Source organism: Acanthopagrus latus, chromosome 8, assembly GCF_904848185.1.
Source record: "Acanthopagrus latus isolate v.2019 chromosome 8, fAcaLat1.1, whole genome shotgun sequence".
Taxonomy (NCBI): domain Eukaryota; kingdom Metazoa; phylum Chordata; class Actinopteri; order Spariformes; family Sparidae; genus Acanthopagrus; species Acanthopagrus latus.
In genome coordinates this window covers 7,659,531-7,675,038 of record NC_051046.1, presented here as the reverse complement: position 1 = coordinate 7,675,038, position 15,508 = coordinate 7,659,531, and the positions used below count along the sequence as shown (strand labels likewise).

At 43.1% G+C, this 15,508-nt stretch overlaps 1 protein-coding gene across 4 annotated transcripts in view; it reads left to right on the top strand.

Annotated features, from left to right (window-relative positions):
• LOC119025044 (voltage-dependent calcium channel subunit alpha-2/delta-1) overlaps positions 1-15,508 on the top strand; it is a 68,601-nt gene that overhangs the window by 590 nt on the left and 52,503 nt on the right. For all 4 annotated transcript variants that reach the window (XM_037108341.1, XM_037108339.1, XM_037108342.1 and 1 more), the window contains exons 2-3: positions 7,934-8,015; positions 8,243-8,359. In XM_037108341.1, coding sequence (XP_036964236.1) covers positions 7,934-8,015; positions 8,243-8,359 — 199 coding nt within the window. The remainder of the gene's footprint in view (positions 1-7,933; positions 8,016-8,242; positions 8,360-15,508) is intronic.

Genomic DNA, 15,508 nt, shown 5'->3' with positions numbered 1-15,508 from the left:
ACGCGCTTGGGGAGGAGGAGGGGTGGACAATAGTTGAGCCTCCTCCTCTGGCTGCTCGCCTCCTCCAGACAGTGATTAATGTTGCCTCCCATAATCATCAGTTTGTCGCCGGTAGACGTCCGTGTGCCGCGACAGTTCCTTTATGAAGTTGTGGAGGAGTTACAACCCCTGTCCTCTCCCTCTTCCTCTTCATCTCCCTCTTCCTCCTGCTCTATGCAAGATGACAAAAGTTGCACCTCGTCTGTGGCTCTCACGAGTTTGGAGTTTAGTCATCAGTCCTGTAATCACAGACGATATGTCGAGGCAGCCCTGTTGTTATTCAGCACGATGACAGTGATCACCACTCGCTCTCCGAGCATTTGCATGGCATGCAGTGAAGAGCCACCCTGCAGCATTAAACGCCCGGCCAGACATGTTGTGACTACATAAATGTGAAGTGCATTCGAGTCACAGATGGAAAACCAGCAATAAATAGCAACAGACTTATCTTCTCATCCGTCACCCCTTTGTGATCAGTGACGGGTTATTGTCATGTTCACACTTTCTGTTGTTTGCACTCTATTTACATTTTGATCAGAGATTAATGCAGCTGGCCACAAATCAATCACTTTTTTTATCGATTTAGAAAAGGACATCTCTTGAGGTCAGTTATCTCTTAAACAAGAGACACCTATCCAAAGTGGCAGCCTAGAGTAACATATATATATATATGTTTTTAAATCATATATGGTTGTTAAGTTTCCTGTGGCTGTCCCTGTTCAACTCTATTTACCTCTATGTCACTTTTATTTGATTTTTACCTGAACTGGAAGTTGGTTCACCGCACAAGAACATTGGCACCTGTCAGACTTTTCCAAGTTTTTTTTTTTCCAATATTACAAACGCTTCTCGGAGTAGTATAAAACATTCTACAGTCCTTATTCAAAGGTAAATCCACTGATTGTTCTGTGTCTGCCGTAGAGTGCACCTCCTTAGCAGACAATCTACATTTTTTTTCCGGCTACTCTTCGGTGTACACACAATTAGCGACGGAGCAAACGTCTGTATTTTTGCAGCCTTGAGGTGAAAACAAAGAAGAACCACTCATCAGCCAACATCCCTTTGTGCTGAATCTATCGCAGTTTTCAAACCTTATGTGCCCGAGGCTCACCGAAGGGCGAGGCAAAATCTCAAGACACACCTGTCTTTTGTTTTTTTATCTATTGAAGCTGAAAAAGATTTGACAGACAGCTACATGACTCATGAAATATGTATTAACAAAATGATTCAGTGATTCACTCGGAACTTGGAGCAGCCAAAATTAAAAATGAGGTGAACTGCTATACCATCCATTTCTCCCCTTGTTATCCTACTTCACGCCTGCTGTCAATCACGGCCTTTTGATGTGTCACACTCTAATAATCCCCACGATCCGACAGTTGCATGAACGGTGAAACACTGGGGTTCCCTGGAAGGTTTCCAAAGGTGTATTTTGTTGGGTATAGAATTTGCCTCTGTCCTTGGAAGTGACGGTGACATAGTAGTAAACTAAAATCTCAGCCACTCTTATTGTGTCGCTGCGTACTGCAATAATAACGTGTGTGGTTGTAACAGGCACAGATCTGTTGGATTCTCAGTGTGAATCCGTGAATGAGTGAGTGATTTAGTGCATGAATAGTCTTTCTCTTTTTCGGCTGTTTGTTTACAAAATGCAGCCATCGTCATGCAGGCGGAATGGATCCACATTGCACACACAGTTAAACACACAAAACAAAAGAATACTCGACACCTGTGCCTTTTAACCAAATTGCTCTTGTGCTGTTTTGGTAATGAGGATTTCAGATCCTGCTAGAACTTAAGGGCATCCAACATCTACGTCTCAGGTAAACGTGTGGAGATCGCAGCCCTCAATGTCCTCTTACTTCTGTTTCCAAACTTAACATAACCTCATTGACGAGCAGATGGGTGCTACATGGCCATACCTATAGAGCGAAGTAGCCAACCACACGACTATGACTATTTGAGCAAGTGACAGTTCAGGTAACATACTGTAAAGAGTGCAACATAATTTATAGCCAGAAACATGGTGGATGAGCAGCTTGTGCAACCGTCTTTAATGCAATGTTGTGTTTTAATGGTGCAAATGGAAAAAAAAACTCATATGCTAATCCAAGTCTTTTGACCAGATCGCACATCTCCAGTACAGCTTCATATTTTCTGTAGGCTGCAGCACGGAGACCTCAAATGTTTCTTCTGGATTCGATTGCTAAAAAGAAAAGAAAAGAAAAAAAAAAAAAGAAAAAAACGCTCACAGGCCACAGTGTTCAATCTAATTTCAGATTGCGCCGGAAGCTGACTGACAGGCAGCCTGAGGTCTGTTATATTAATGTTCACCACTCAGTAGCACCATCTTTATATTTGCATGGCCTCTCCTCTTTTTTTAGGATGGTTGCTGAATTCAGTTTCCATTAGAAGCAGGAGGGTTGGCGGAGGGCTACTCTTTTGAATTTCTCTGCCGGAAAAAAAACAAAGCAAAAACATTTGCAGCCTGGATCACCAAATAATCCATCGTGTACCTCTCTGTTGCAGTGCGAGCAAACAAATATACCTGATCTTACCAATGTGGAATAGCAAGCATAAAAATAGATGCACATGGTTTAATACAGATTCATTGCCACATGTCATGAGTTGGAGCTGCTTTAGGGACATGAGAGGAAAACATCTCATTGAGGCTCCTAAGATAATGTATTTTTTTTGTGTGTTTTTTTTTTGGTGAGTGCAGGATGATGAGATGCAATTGAGTGTTTGAATACAGACATAAACTGAATAGAATTCAATTACCTCCAGTCATCGAGTGCTTTTTCTCCTGGGTAACACTAATCAAATGGGTGGAGAGAAAAAAACTACTGATTGTCTAAAGGTGGTTTTTGCAAACTATAATCGGCTGCTTTCATGAGGCTTTTTCTAACTAATGAGCTCTGTGGTTTCACGTAAATGTCCTGTAGATTAAACATTTTGTACCACCTTATTGTGAAATTTCGAGTAACAAAAATCTCATGTGCCATGTGTTTTGGTACAATAATCCAAAACCCAAAGACTCTTAGTTTTCTATCATTAATGACAAAGAAAAACAAAAAAAAAATCCTTACATTTAAGAAGCCTGAACCAGCAGTTGTTTGCTGCTTTTGCTTGAAAAATGACTCACCCGATGAGTCATATATCAAACATACTTGCCAATTACTTTTTATTCCTTCAATTAAACGATTGATCAACTAATCATTGCGGCTCTAGCTGGTAGTTGTTTTGATCAAGACTGAGGGTGCTGGGATGGTCAGCGCTTGATCTCAAAAGAAATTAAAAAAAACCCTCAGTTTTATATAAAAGGACTTTTTAGTATCTGGGCCAGGATGAAGAAGGCAGGATTGGCCACTTGGGTGTTAGTGTATAGGCTACGGAGTGCGAGCAGAGCACCGCGGGTTGTTTTTGGTGCACTACAGTTGGTGTTCCCATGCCTCATTCGGCTTTGCTGTCTGGACTGGACCGCTTCTGTCTTTGCCTCCATAATGATGTGTAATTAGACTGTAGTTTAACACAGTCGCCAACCGAGATACACACTATGGGCCAGCTCATTACTCTCCCTAGCTCCAAAGTGGTGGTACCACAACATCTGTCTCTCTCTTTCTTGTGTTGTCTCCCCGCCTCTCTTTCTGTTTTGCTCTCATTTGCTCTCCCTGTGTCTGAAAAACAATGTAGGGCAGTGTCTGACCCAGTTGCCATTTGTATGTGCATGTGTGTGTGTGTGTGTGTGTGTGTGTGTGTGTGTGTTTAATTATCCAGCGTTGTACCAGCGGCTGCAGTAATCAAAGCCCAGCAACCAGAGCAGAAACATTTTGCTACCTCAGCTCCACAACAATGACTCCATTACTGTTTAACCAGCTCTGAATTGCCATGTTATTCCAGCCACTGGGAAAAGCTCGCATTAAACTCTACTCGTGATGACAGTGTGATGGTGATAAGATTATAAGCATCGGCGGCATTACCCACTTTGTATCCGTATGGACAGAGCTGGATCCAGATTCATTACTTACAATTGTGCGGGGAGAGCCTGACATCACACATCAACCGTGATGGGTTGAGTGCGGGGCTTCACCTAATGGCATTCAAGAAGCGCTGCCATTAATGCTAGGTTGGGACCTCAAGGGGATGGTTGGAAAATGCATGATTTAAGGACGAGGAATTAATGTGGGGAGATTTTCCAGGCCTATGGATAATACAACCGGCCGTTAAAAGCCAATTTAACAGAGGGATCCGACTGCAAATATTCATATAAAGCAACAGGCGGACGACTTTAGGGACTGGTAGCATAACTTTGTGTTTTATGGCCCTTTACTGTGTATAATGAGCCGAGTGAGCACTTTGCAGTCACGACTTTCTTTGTGCGAGGATTGCAGTGTTTACAGACACACACACGCGCGCAGAGCAAATACCAAATCAAGGGGTTCAGTTTTGTGATAATTAGGCTGAGTTATTTTGCAGATGAGATGATTTTATGAAGCCTTCCAGAACGACAAAATATCCTAAATAGACTTTTGAAAAAAAAAAAAAAAGTCATCCATATTGGACTTCCAGACGAACAAGCACCCACGTACTGCACCACAGCCTGGCTTGTCTCATCCATTTGTCAGCACCTGGGAGGTTTTTTTTTTTTGGTTCTATAGATTTACACTGGTAGCAGTGGACTGCACTGGAGTTTAACACGGCAGAGAGACGGCACTCTGCTCCTCTGAATGTCAAGGCCCTAGAAGTACGAATACACACACGCAGACACACACTCACACACATAAACTCTAACTTACAATTGACTTGTCAGCGCTTCAGGCTTTTGAGAGCTTAGGGGTCCAAGGTCCACTAAAATACCTCACGATCAGTTTGCTGTTGGTAGATTTGGGGACAAAGGAAAGGGTGGAGGATGAGAGGAGAGACGAGGGATCAAGAAGAAGAGAATTTAAGAGGAGAGAAGGGAGTGAAAATGAGGCGAGGAGAGGATCATAAAGAATTTGGTGCCTGTATGCTCACATAAAAGGGTATCTGACTGGCTGTGTTGCATCAGGTGCAAACATATGGTATCAGTATTCCTTGCTGAATAAGAGAAAGGTAACACACATCAGTATGATATACTGTACACAACGATAAGAAAAGAAAAGGTATCGCAAAATAGATGCAAGTGCAAGTACGAGCAGTATTAGAGCGCACAAAGATGAAGCGACACATAAGGCCCAATTAGTCACAAGTGGAAAATAGCGGCAATTAAAATTTCCCCACAAAGCCCGTTTGAATTGCTGTTCTGAAGCTTTTGATCGTATCACATAACCCTTATGTCAACATACATGAGAAGTCCTCAGAAGAAGTGGGAACGTGAACGTCATGGCAACTGAACGCGATCCACCTGCTGATGAAGACGGTGTGATACGATCAAGAGCTCCAGAGCGGCTGCTGAATGGAACTCAGCGATGATATTGTTGCTGTTTCAAGCTTTCAACTAACTGAGTAAACCCGTGTATGAGTCTTTTTTGTTTTCATTTACTAGTCATGTATGGGAAGACAAGTTGACTACCTGCTGGGGCTCAGCATCGGGACATTATTCTAAATGTTTTTTTTGTTTTTTTTTAAATTTTAAATTTAAAATTTTTTTAAAATTGTTTCACAGAAGTTGTGAAGACTGAGCGGTTACATTACATTAGGTTACTCACCGCGAATGCCACGACCTGCCGATTAAAGTGAAGAGGGTCCGCCCAGGAATCAGCGACAACTTTAATGCGAGCTCTCTTGCAGTAGACCTTTAAAGTAGACTAGCTATGCTCAACTGAGTGACAAACTCTCTCCAACTCCCCCCCCCCAAAAAAAAAACGTCTGCCAGGCCTGCAAACTGTCACGGTTGAATCCCAGCGCCGCCACATTAAAAGTGCACGGCAGCAATTTCAGATTACATTTCCATAAAGTGGGGGAGTTGTCCTGACTTTTAGTTGCCAGTTTGGGTCAGGCTCCAGAAACACTCCAATCCAACACTTCTCATTATCCAACTCATTAGTCCCTCCACGTTTGGTTAACACCCACACCTCCCAAACTCCACGCTTGAGTTTGAAACACATGGCGACTATGTCCCAGCCATCACAGCTAGTCGAGGCTGATATTAAGTTTGTCACTGGTCTGTCATTATTAGCGAATATGCTGCAAACACGTAAATAACTGAAACATAGGAACACAAAAGAAACATCTGAGTTAATTAAGGAAATGTCTCCATTATGTATGTCTGTCTGCCAGAGATATAAGACACATTTGTTTTTTATTTCGCAGTTAGGGATCCCTGTCAACAGCATTATCAGACAATTCTGCACTCCTGTTTCTCCAGTGTCTAAGAACCGGATTAACAGAATGAAAAACAGCTCTCGTGCTGCTTTTATGGCTGTGGATCACCTGTTTGCCAGCACCTGGTCACCCAGCAGCTCATCTGGTTCTTTTGCATCTGCTGCCAGTTGAAAGATGAGTAGCGAAAAAACACCATTTGGTGGGTCCAACTCGCTGTAACATACAAGCAGTAGACATCTATGTTAGCTTTCATCCTCATACTCATGAAGCGCTGCCAAGCCTCAGTCCGCAGTGTCGTCCACAACCCCCTAAACCATCTGGCTTTGGGAATTAAGAGACAGCAGCTGAATCATGGCTGACCCTGCTCTAATACCTCCACCTACCCTCTCTTTTCCTAAAAAAATTCACACTGTGCTGGCCCCTCTGGTATTCCCCGCTCTTGCAAAGCATATCATCTTTCTCCACAACAGTTCTTTCTCAGAATTTTCCTCATCACTTTGCCTCCCTGACGCATCGTTCCCACTTCTTTTTTGGCTTCTTGATCGTCTGTACCTTCACTTTCTTCCTCCCCTCAGCTCTAGATTGTTTGCACACATAGTGTAGCTGGCATCACACTTGCTGTAATGACATTTTTTAGGAATATTTTGCAGGTGTTGCGTATCTGTTTTGCCTTTGTTTATTCTAGTTTGTGGATGTGAGTATAATACGTCTCTTTGCCATTGGGGAGGATCACAGCTGAGTCTGTGCGAGTGTGAATGCATGTCAATGAGAGTATCTGTCTGTATCCCATGCCAATCTGTTATCATTCTCATGCAGTATTAATGGCTCTGTCTCTGTGGGCGTGCGTATGCACACGCACGTGTGGTGGCATATAGGGGGAATTAATGCACATGCACGCACCAGGCACCAGGTACGCTTCAAGACAAGTCCGATTTTTCACATCACCGTGTAACTTAATGCATAATGTCTCAGCTCTTTGTCATGCTTCTCTCGTCTGTCTCTGTCCATGGTGTTCGGGAGGCACACAGAGAAATACTGTGTCAGTACATCATAATGCAAGTAGGCTTATTGTGGCCCGACAAGATGATTGGAGGAGGATGAGAGGAAGGTATAATCCAGTGTGTGGCACCAGCAGGCTGGACCTGATGTCCCCGGGGCCCTTTGATATCCAGAGAAGCCCGTCGGCCCCGGACACCTCCCACCTCTCGCCTTGTCCACTCACATCACTGTCACCGGTGTTCGCAACACCGGCTGACACTTATCTGATTGGTTGACTTCATGTTTGAACCCGCCAGAAACTAATCGCATTGGTCGGCACCCGATGACACGTGTTTGATTGGGCGACATTGTATTCGTTCGCAGCGATTCCGCTGATGATTGGTTGACATTTTGCCTCGCCCCGTCGGGGTGATTCTCTTTGGCTTTTCTCTGTGTTTACGCTGTGTGTCAGGACGGTCTCGTCAGATGATAGATGAAAGATAACTTCATTGACAGTTTAATTGCACTGTGAAATGTCTGTGATGTGTCCTCTGTAATGGTTGCATCTGAGTTACAAGATCGGCTGTGAGCATTGCTTTTTGTCCCGTAGGATTAAAGAATGGGTTGATCAAATGCAGAAAGAGCTCGTCACCCTGGCAGACACGGCCACGGCTGGGAAGGGGCTCACTCAGGTACCAACAACCACGCAATACACACATGAATGAAGAAGGAAAAACAAAGTCTGACACTGCTGTGGACCACCCACATATAATTGTGTTAAAATTGTGAAATTGTTGTATGGCTCTGAAACTATGTAGTTTTCATTTTTGGCAAAACTATTTAAAATTGAATAAAACAAATGCATTTCTGACATAATGTGTGTGCTTTTACACATTCACCACTCTCTGCTTCTTTCTAGATTTTTGAGAGAAACCAACACCTTTTCACTGTGGAGCAAAACGACGCAGAGGAGCTGGTGGACAGGGCTGCCACAAAAATTGAACAGCTGCTGCTGAAGAGGGCTGCTGCCTTAGAGGTAAGACAGCTGTACAGGACGGTTATTAACCACGGGAAAAGAACATTTCCATCCCTGTCTTGTTAAGACATCACAGACTTGAATATCTCTCTCTCTCTCTTTCTTTCTCTCTCTCTCCCTCTCTCTCTCTCTCTTTCTCTCTCTCTCTCTCTCTCTCTCTCTCTCTCTCTCTCTCTCTCTCTCTCTCTCTCTCTCTTTTAGCACATTGATGAGACACGTTTTGTCAGTAAAACAAATGAAGTAATAGTTTTCCATGGAAAACTTCTTAACTGAACAAACCACAAACATCAAGCTTACATGCTGATTTTAATGGACTGGCATTACGACTGCTAGACTCCTGGAGAGAAAGGACAGGGCGAACTAAGAAGAGAAAAGATGTTCAAACTTTCCACTGCCTATTGTTCTCCACAGTGAGACTCCAACAGAGATGGACTGAGCCCACAATACTGAGCCCGAGGGCTTTAGCTGCTGGAGCAGCAGCGTCAGTGAGCCTGAAACCCAGTCAAAGAACTGAGGCTGAACGCATCGTCTGAATCTTATATCTCCGTTTTTTATTTTGTCTTTCATATTTTGCACTTTACACCTTTTGAGTAATCATTGCTATATTCAGATACAGTAAATTAATTTGAGTTGAACATCCGTTGGATATCTAATGATCTCTGAAGCACCTGCATTGACAGATTTCATAAGAAATCACTAAATTATTATTTGGGAATAAATGAAACACTAAATACAAGTAAATACAATACCTAGTAACACGTTTTTGTTACCATATATTTACTGGGTAGATAGCTAGGACTGCAGTTGCCTGCTTATTACAGCAGTAATAACAATAACACACTATAATGTACCATATAGTTACCAGGTAAATGCTCAGTATTTTGGCCATAGTTTCATTGTATTTACTTTCTTATTACCATAATGACCTAGTAACAGTTTTGTGTTACCATGAATTTACCAGGTAAATACCTGGTAATTAGGGGACTGTAAAATAAAGGCTTACCAACTTCAATTTTATATCAGCTGGTTCATCATGTTATTGCCCAAATCATGAAGCGTGACGTTGCCACCACACCGCCATCTGTCTGTTTTTAAATGATTCATCTGACCGAGGTTTCACCCTAATTCTCCAAGCGTGATAGCTATGAGATTGGTTGAAAAGAGCCTTCAAATGTAGAAAAAAGTCACATTTAAAACATTTTAATGATCTTTTGGCAGCGAGAACCGTGGACCTCCACCAAACCAAAAGGGCTTCTGAGGAAACAAATGTTCGAAAATTAGTTGAAATCAGTCAACAACCTCCGCAATCCCGGAGGCTTTCACACTGTCGAAGTGTCCACTGGTGATTCAGTGGCGAAGCTGTGGGGATCTAAGGGATCACTTAATTGTGGGACTGTAACAAGAGTGAAGCATGCTCGGAAAAGAGTGGAGGACTGAGACCTTCCTTCTGCAGGATCCGATGTGATAATAAGTGCTTTGACCCTGGGGATGTTCTCTCTTTCTCCCCCCCTCTTCTTCTATTCCTTTTTTTTTTATCCAGAAGTGGGTCAGAGAAGCTCATCTAGTATATCAGGAGTTTGAAATGTTTTTATATATTCAGAGGGAGTTCACAGCAACCCCTTTTGTTCTGCCTTTATAAGGCATCGCCATTGTTTTCTTATTAGTAATGGAGAGGGGAGTAGTTATGAATGTTCATAAACACATACCCTGCCAAGTGCCTGCCTTGTGTATGTTAAGTAAACATCCTGGTGTTTCTTATCGTTTTTCCGAGTACTGGTGCCATAAGCAGCAAGGAGAAAATTGGCGTCAGTGTATTATCCACATGATGGAGGAGAGAGACGGTTGCCGGGGTCGGGCGTGTTCGTCTGTATGTGGTTCATGTCTTATGGCAGGAGGTGGGGTCAGCTACCCCGATGCCGACAGTCCATCTGACCCCCGGACATCGATCACTCCTCACTCTTTATTGCATCTTTTTGTCTACGAGTAACCTCGAGGCACGCCGATATTGAGTTCCCTGTCCGGAGATGCATGGACGAGGGAGATAAATGGATGAATAGATGATGTGAAAGAGGGGCAAATGCATGAACATGATTGAGTGATAGAAAAGATGAGGAAGGAGGATGGGCGCGATGAAAAGTCGGAGACCATTAGCGACGAGAGAGCGGGAGGGAGAGAGAGAGAGTGAGACGGTGAGCTCAGATTGTGAGAGGGTTTTTTTTTCCTAATTCGGGAGTCTTCCTCGGACTTCTGAAGAACACCACACAGCGGCGCCGATAAACACCAGCAGACTTAAATCAGAACTTATACGTATGGCGTCCCGGTGGAGTTTAAAGTTGTGCTCTGAGCGAATTTTTGCTGACCAGTCTTCTCAGGTATAAATAAAGAGATTTGGCTATTAAGTTTATCAGACAGAATACAGGAAGAGAATCTTCATTGCAGCTGGGAGATCGTCTCTTGTTCAGCGCCTTTGATATATGGAGGGGGGCGACTCTCAATGTCAACATAATTGGAGATAGCCCCGGGCACTTGAGCCACTTCCACTTAGTTGTCAACTACTTTCAAACTTTCATCCTCTCCTTTTCCCTCCCAGTCTTTCCCTCTCCCTCTTTCTTCCTCGCAGTCTTTCCGTCTCTGATCCCTTACTCTGCATGATGGATGACCTTTGAAAGGCCACCGTTTACCCAGCCACAGGTGTGCCAAGCAAGTGTGTGTCTATGTGTGCTTCCATAAATAAGCGTGTGGCAGAGTGTTACATGCATTATTAATGAGAAGTCGGCTGCGCGCTGTTGGAAGAGATCACTTTATCAAAGGTTTTACAATGTATTCTGGGGTTTGATCTCAACAGGAAAGACGCACAATTAACACACATTGGTGCGGGGAAGGAGGGTCCTGTGGGGGCTGCAGCCGCGCCTTTGGGGCGGAATGAAACACATAGGAAGTATTGCTCGGGCGTTTTAAGTAGCCTTTGATAAAAATAGATTCAAAGATGTCTATTTTTGATGTGCTGAACATGTCCAGTGTCGGGTTTTCTTTAATTAAGTATCCTGACGTGACCTCAGCTGAACATGACTGACCATATTAAGGGCACAGAGGAAATAGCATGATGTTAAATAGCATTGTTTTGCTATTATTGTTGTTTATTGCAATATTACTGTCCTAAAAAATAAGGAATTCTGATTGTGATATACATGGTATCTTGTTACAGCCAGAGAAACATTCAAGCACATTTAACACTGGTTGTTATTCTGCTTTCATCCTGTAAATTGTGTTTTCAATTTGTTTAATGTTGGTGTCCTCTCGTATGCACAGAGCGGAATGTAGCCTGCTGTCAACCTGTAGAGGTTTGGAAGTTAAAATGAACAGGGCGTGCAGAGAAACGGCTGACAGCTGTTGTTTGACGTTTACATTATTTCAATCATGATGCATTATTGATGGTGGATAAAGCACCACACAGTGAACATCAAACAGCCTGAAGCAGTGAAGCCATTATGTTTAGGTTCTTGCAGCAGCAGCTGACTTTGTTGCAGGTTTAGATGGGAGGTCTTCCCCTTGTTAACCTGCTTTCCCCCATCTAAACTTTATACTGTAAATACTCATTTTCATACAATATTGTAGCCTGTAGAGGGTCATCTTCATGGGTTAAAATGACATGGAGCCCCTGATGTGCACCCCCCAAACCAAACCAGAGGACATACTACTAAGATTGAGTTTTTATGGCCATCCCCTGCTAAAAATGAACAAATCACCTTAGCCCCCCGTGAAGGGTCAGTGTTGGTTTCAGACTGTCATAGTTGTCATTTACACACCCATGTTGTGTAAAAACCAAATGTTCTAGCGCGCCCCTTCTTGCGTGTTGGTCTTAAAGTGAGGTTTGGTCCGGCGCACTGATACTACATTGTTATCTTATGGTATATGGTAAGTCTAAATACAGCCTCGTGCCTTACTTTGCGCTTTAGACCATGCGCCACAGATAGCATAAATATTGCCCATAGTGGCCGGTGAGCTTCCTGTTCTCCAGCATAAAGCAGTTTTACATCCATATAACATTGTAACTCGACACATTGCAACATTTTCTCCTAAGCAACTGTTCAGGCTCACAATTTTTACCGGCTTTCATCCTTGTGCTGTATAATAATCACTTACCTGTTGACTGTGGTAAACTAAGGTTAAATAAGGCTTCAATGCGTAGGAGACATTATTAATAAATAAAGTGGCTCAAAAAATGGTATAATGGTTGGCTCTATTACTCCACCTATCAGCTTAATTTACATATTCACCCTACTTTACATTCCTGATATGGAGTCCATTGACCCGAGTGTCCTCTTCCCTTACATTTCTATCCGTCAACTCAGAGCACTTACTATGACTTTCCCGATGCCCTCATCTTTTTCATTAGACGATTAAGTCGCCATTGTTATTGACAGTGTTGTGTTTGAGTCGACACCTACTTCTACTGCCCAGAGAGAGACAGAGAGAGGGAGAGGCTGAAAACGCTTGTCAAATACAGTTGACCACATAATGAAAGTGCGTGATGTGCCCGAGGCTAGATCCAATTACTTCAGTCCACCTCTCCATCGCCCCCCCTCGTCTGCAGCCTGTTCTCTCTTTGTGTTGCTGTCTGTGTGCGCTGTAATTAAAAACGTATTTATTGATGGTGCAGAACTGGTAAGGCAAAAGGCTAACTGACAAAACACTGAAGAGAGACATCCTCATACACTCAACACATCCAGGCATTGTTCACAGTCCACACCTCTGTCTCTCTCTCTCTCGCTAACAACCAGCAGCCATGCGTCTGCGGCCGGTTGTTTGCTTTTGTTTGAGCAATCTGCATGAGGTGAGTGTGTGTGTGTGTGTGTGTGTGTGTGTGTGTGTGTGTGTGTGTATGTGCGTGCATGTGTGCACGCAATTCCTCTCTCTTTTTCCTGGGGTGAAGGGCTCTGCTCAGTGACTAATGAGCGAGCCCACAACATTACTTAGTGTCGCACCTCAACCAGCGCTTCTAAAAAAAACTCTCCACTGTCTGTGGGTCCCTACAGCGTACGTATGTGTGTTTAGGTTAAAGTGTGTGTTTTCAAAAAGATATATCGCCCCTTTGCCAACACTGGCATATTGTCTGGAAGCAAATTATGCTCATTATTTAAATGCAATGAAGGGCTTATGAACTGGGAACGTTTTACTAGATGCAATAATCTGTTATATAAAATGGATGTGAGGTAATTACCATTATTTAATAATGCCAGACTTTACCAGAAGGTACTTTGGCAATTGTTCCTGCTTGATTTGTACGTTACCAGCTTGCATTTTGGCTACCTTGAATTCAGTCTGTGAAAGTTGCCCCGAATTATAATCCACTTTCACAGTAGGATAGATATCCATCAAAATGTCCACAGAAACTCTCAAACCTGACCTGCAGCAGGATCCGCTCCCTTGCTTGTGCTGAAATCAGTATATTCGAAACACTCTTCATCAACCTGAGAGCGATGTCACACTCCTGACCTCTTTCTAAAATTAATTTTAACTATTACTTTGAAATCCTGACAAGTATATCTACCCTCATTGTCCTCTCATGTATTTAAATGAAGCAGGGAGCATATTTTAACTGTGCACTAGGAACATTTTTTAAGGCCAATGCATGGCCCCATGCCTCGCTGGTCCAGTCTCAAGTCACCAAAAGCTTTTGCTGCAGTGTCGAGTTCAGTTATAGTTTTAATAATATACACTTCAGATTCTACATTTATAAAAGGCTTTAGTCGCCACTGTGGAATATTCCACCAAAAATGTCAAGGAATCAATATAGTGTATTGTAGGGTTTACTAATGTACAGTATGTGGAGCTGTTTACAGGCAAAATTTTATTAGACAGGCTAGAATCATGAGCTAATATCATTATTGCTTTAAAATTGCCCATTCTGCAATACCTATATTGAAATCTCTCATTCAGTTACACATTTTTGTAATTATCTTTAATGAATGAGTCAATAAAAGCGAGTCTGTAGAATTTTGTAAGCCTTCCACTCATTCTCTGCCAGATAGTCAATGTTGCTTTGTGCTGCACTTTCTAGCCTCTGAACCCTGCAACCTGTGTCTGTCCCCTGCTTACAGGGTCTTGAAACCTGGACCCTGTACCTACTCCACTCCTATTAACCCTGAACTCCCAGTGCCTTTTTTACCCATGCCAGTTAGCATGTACCTGGATTTTATCAATGAATCAGAAGCAATCCAGTCTGCCAGATTTTTTCCATTTGGGTCCTATTCCTTGCTGCCATGTCCTCACATGCCTGACTGAACAATCTGTCTAAAAATGGATGCACAAGATTTAGTGGATGAACTAAATAAAGTGAGTCACGCCATTGAGTGGCTTCTAATCTACTGCCAAAATGCCAGTATAGAACAGAAGGACGCTTCTTTGTCACCGGCAATATGGCTCTTCTCTTTCAAGCCTTGGCTTGTTAAGTCGCTTCCTGGGTCGGAAGAGCATTTAACCATCAATCCAGGTTCCCCTGCATCCCTGCCAGCTAGAACCAAATATGATTCCCCGCCTGCAAGTCTCCAAGCTGTACCCGGCCAGTTTCCCAGCTGGCTAGCCTTGAGATCATTAGCCTCCGGTCTGGCTGCCCTGACCTGGCATTTGTGGATAAAGCCTCTATCATACTTTACTGAACACCCCGCAGCCACCCTAGTATCTCTCTTTATAATCCCACTGTTCTTTCTCATAAACTTAGTTTTAATGAGAACTATGAACACTGTGATCAGAGTTTTGGCTTTTCTCTCTTCACACTGTCCTTTCTTTTCATGCATCCGCTCACAATTTACATCTTTTCCTCATCCCAGACTCCACTCTTTTCAGCTTTCATATTGATCCATCACATCACCCACATTTTAACTTTGAGCCATCCCTTTGAGTTCGGACTCATTATGGATAAATTGGTCACTGGCATACGAATGTGGACACATTGTTAGAAACAAGTAAGGGAGAGATACAACTGGATTTGGGTGTTAATAATCTAACAGTTACTACTCCTGAGAGTATTGCTTTGTTGTCTGCCTGCCTTGAGCCTGCATATCGTGAACACTATGACCGCTCAATCGACCAGTTTAGGAGCCATCCCGATGTCCGGAGGCAATCTTTCATTGTGTCCCCTTGGCTCCC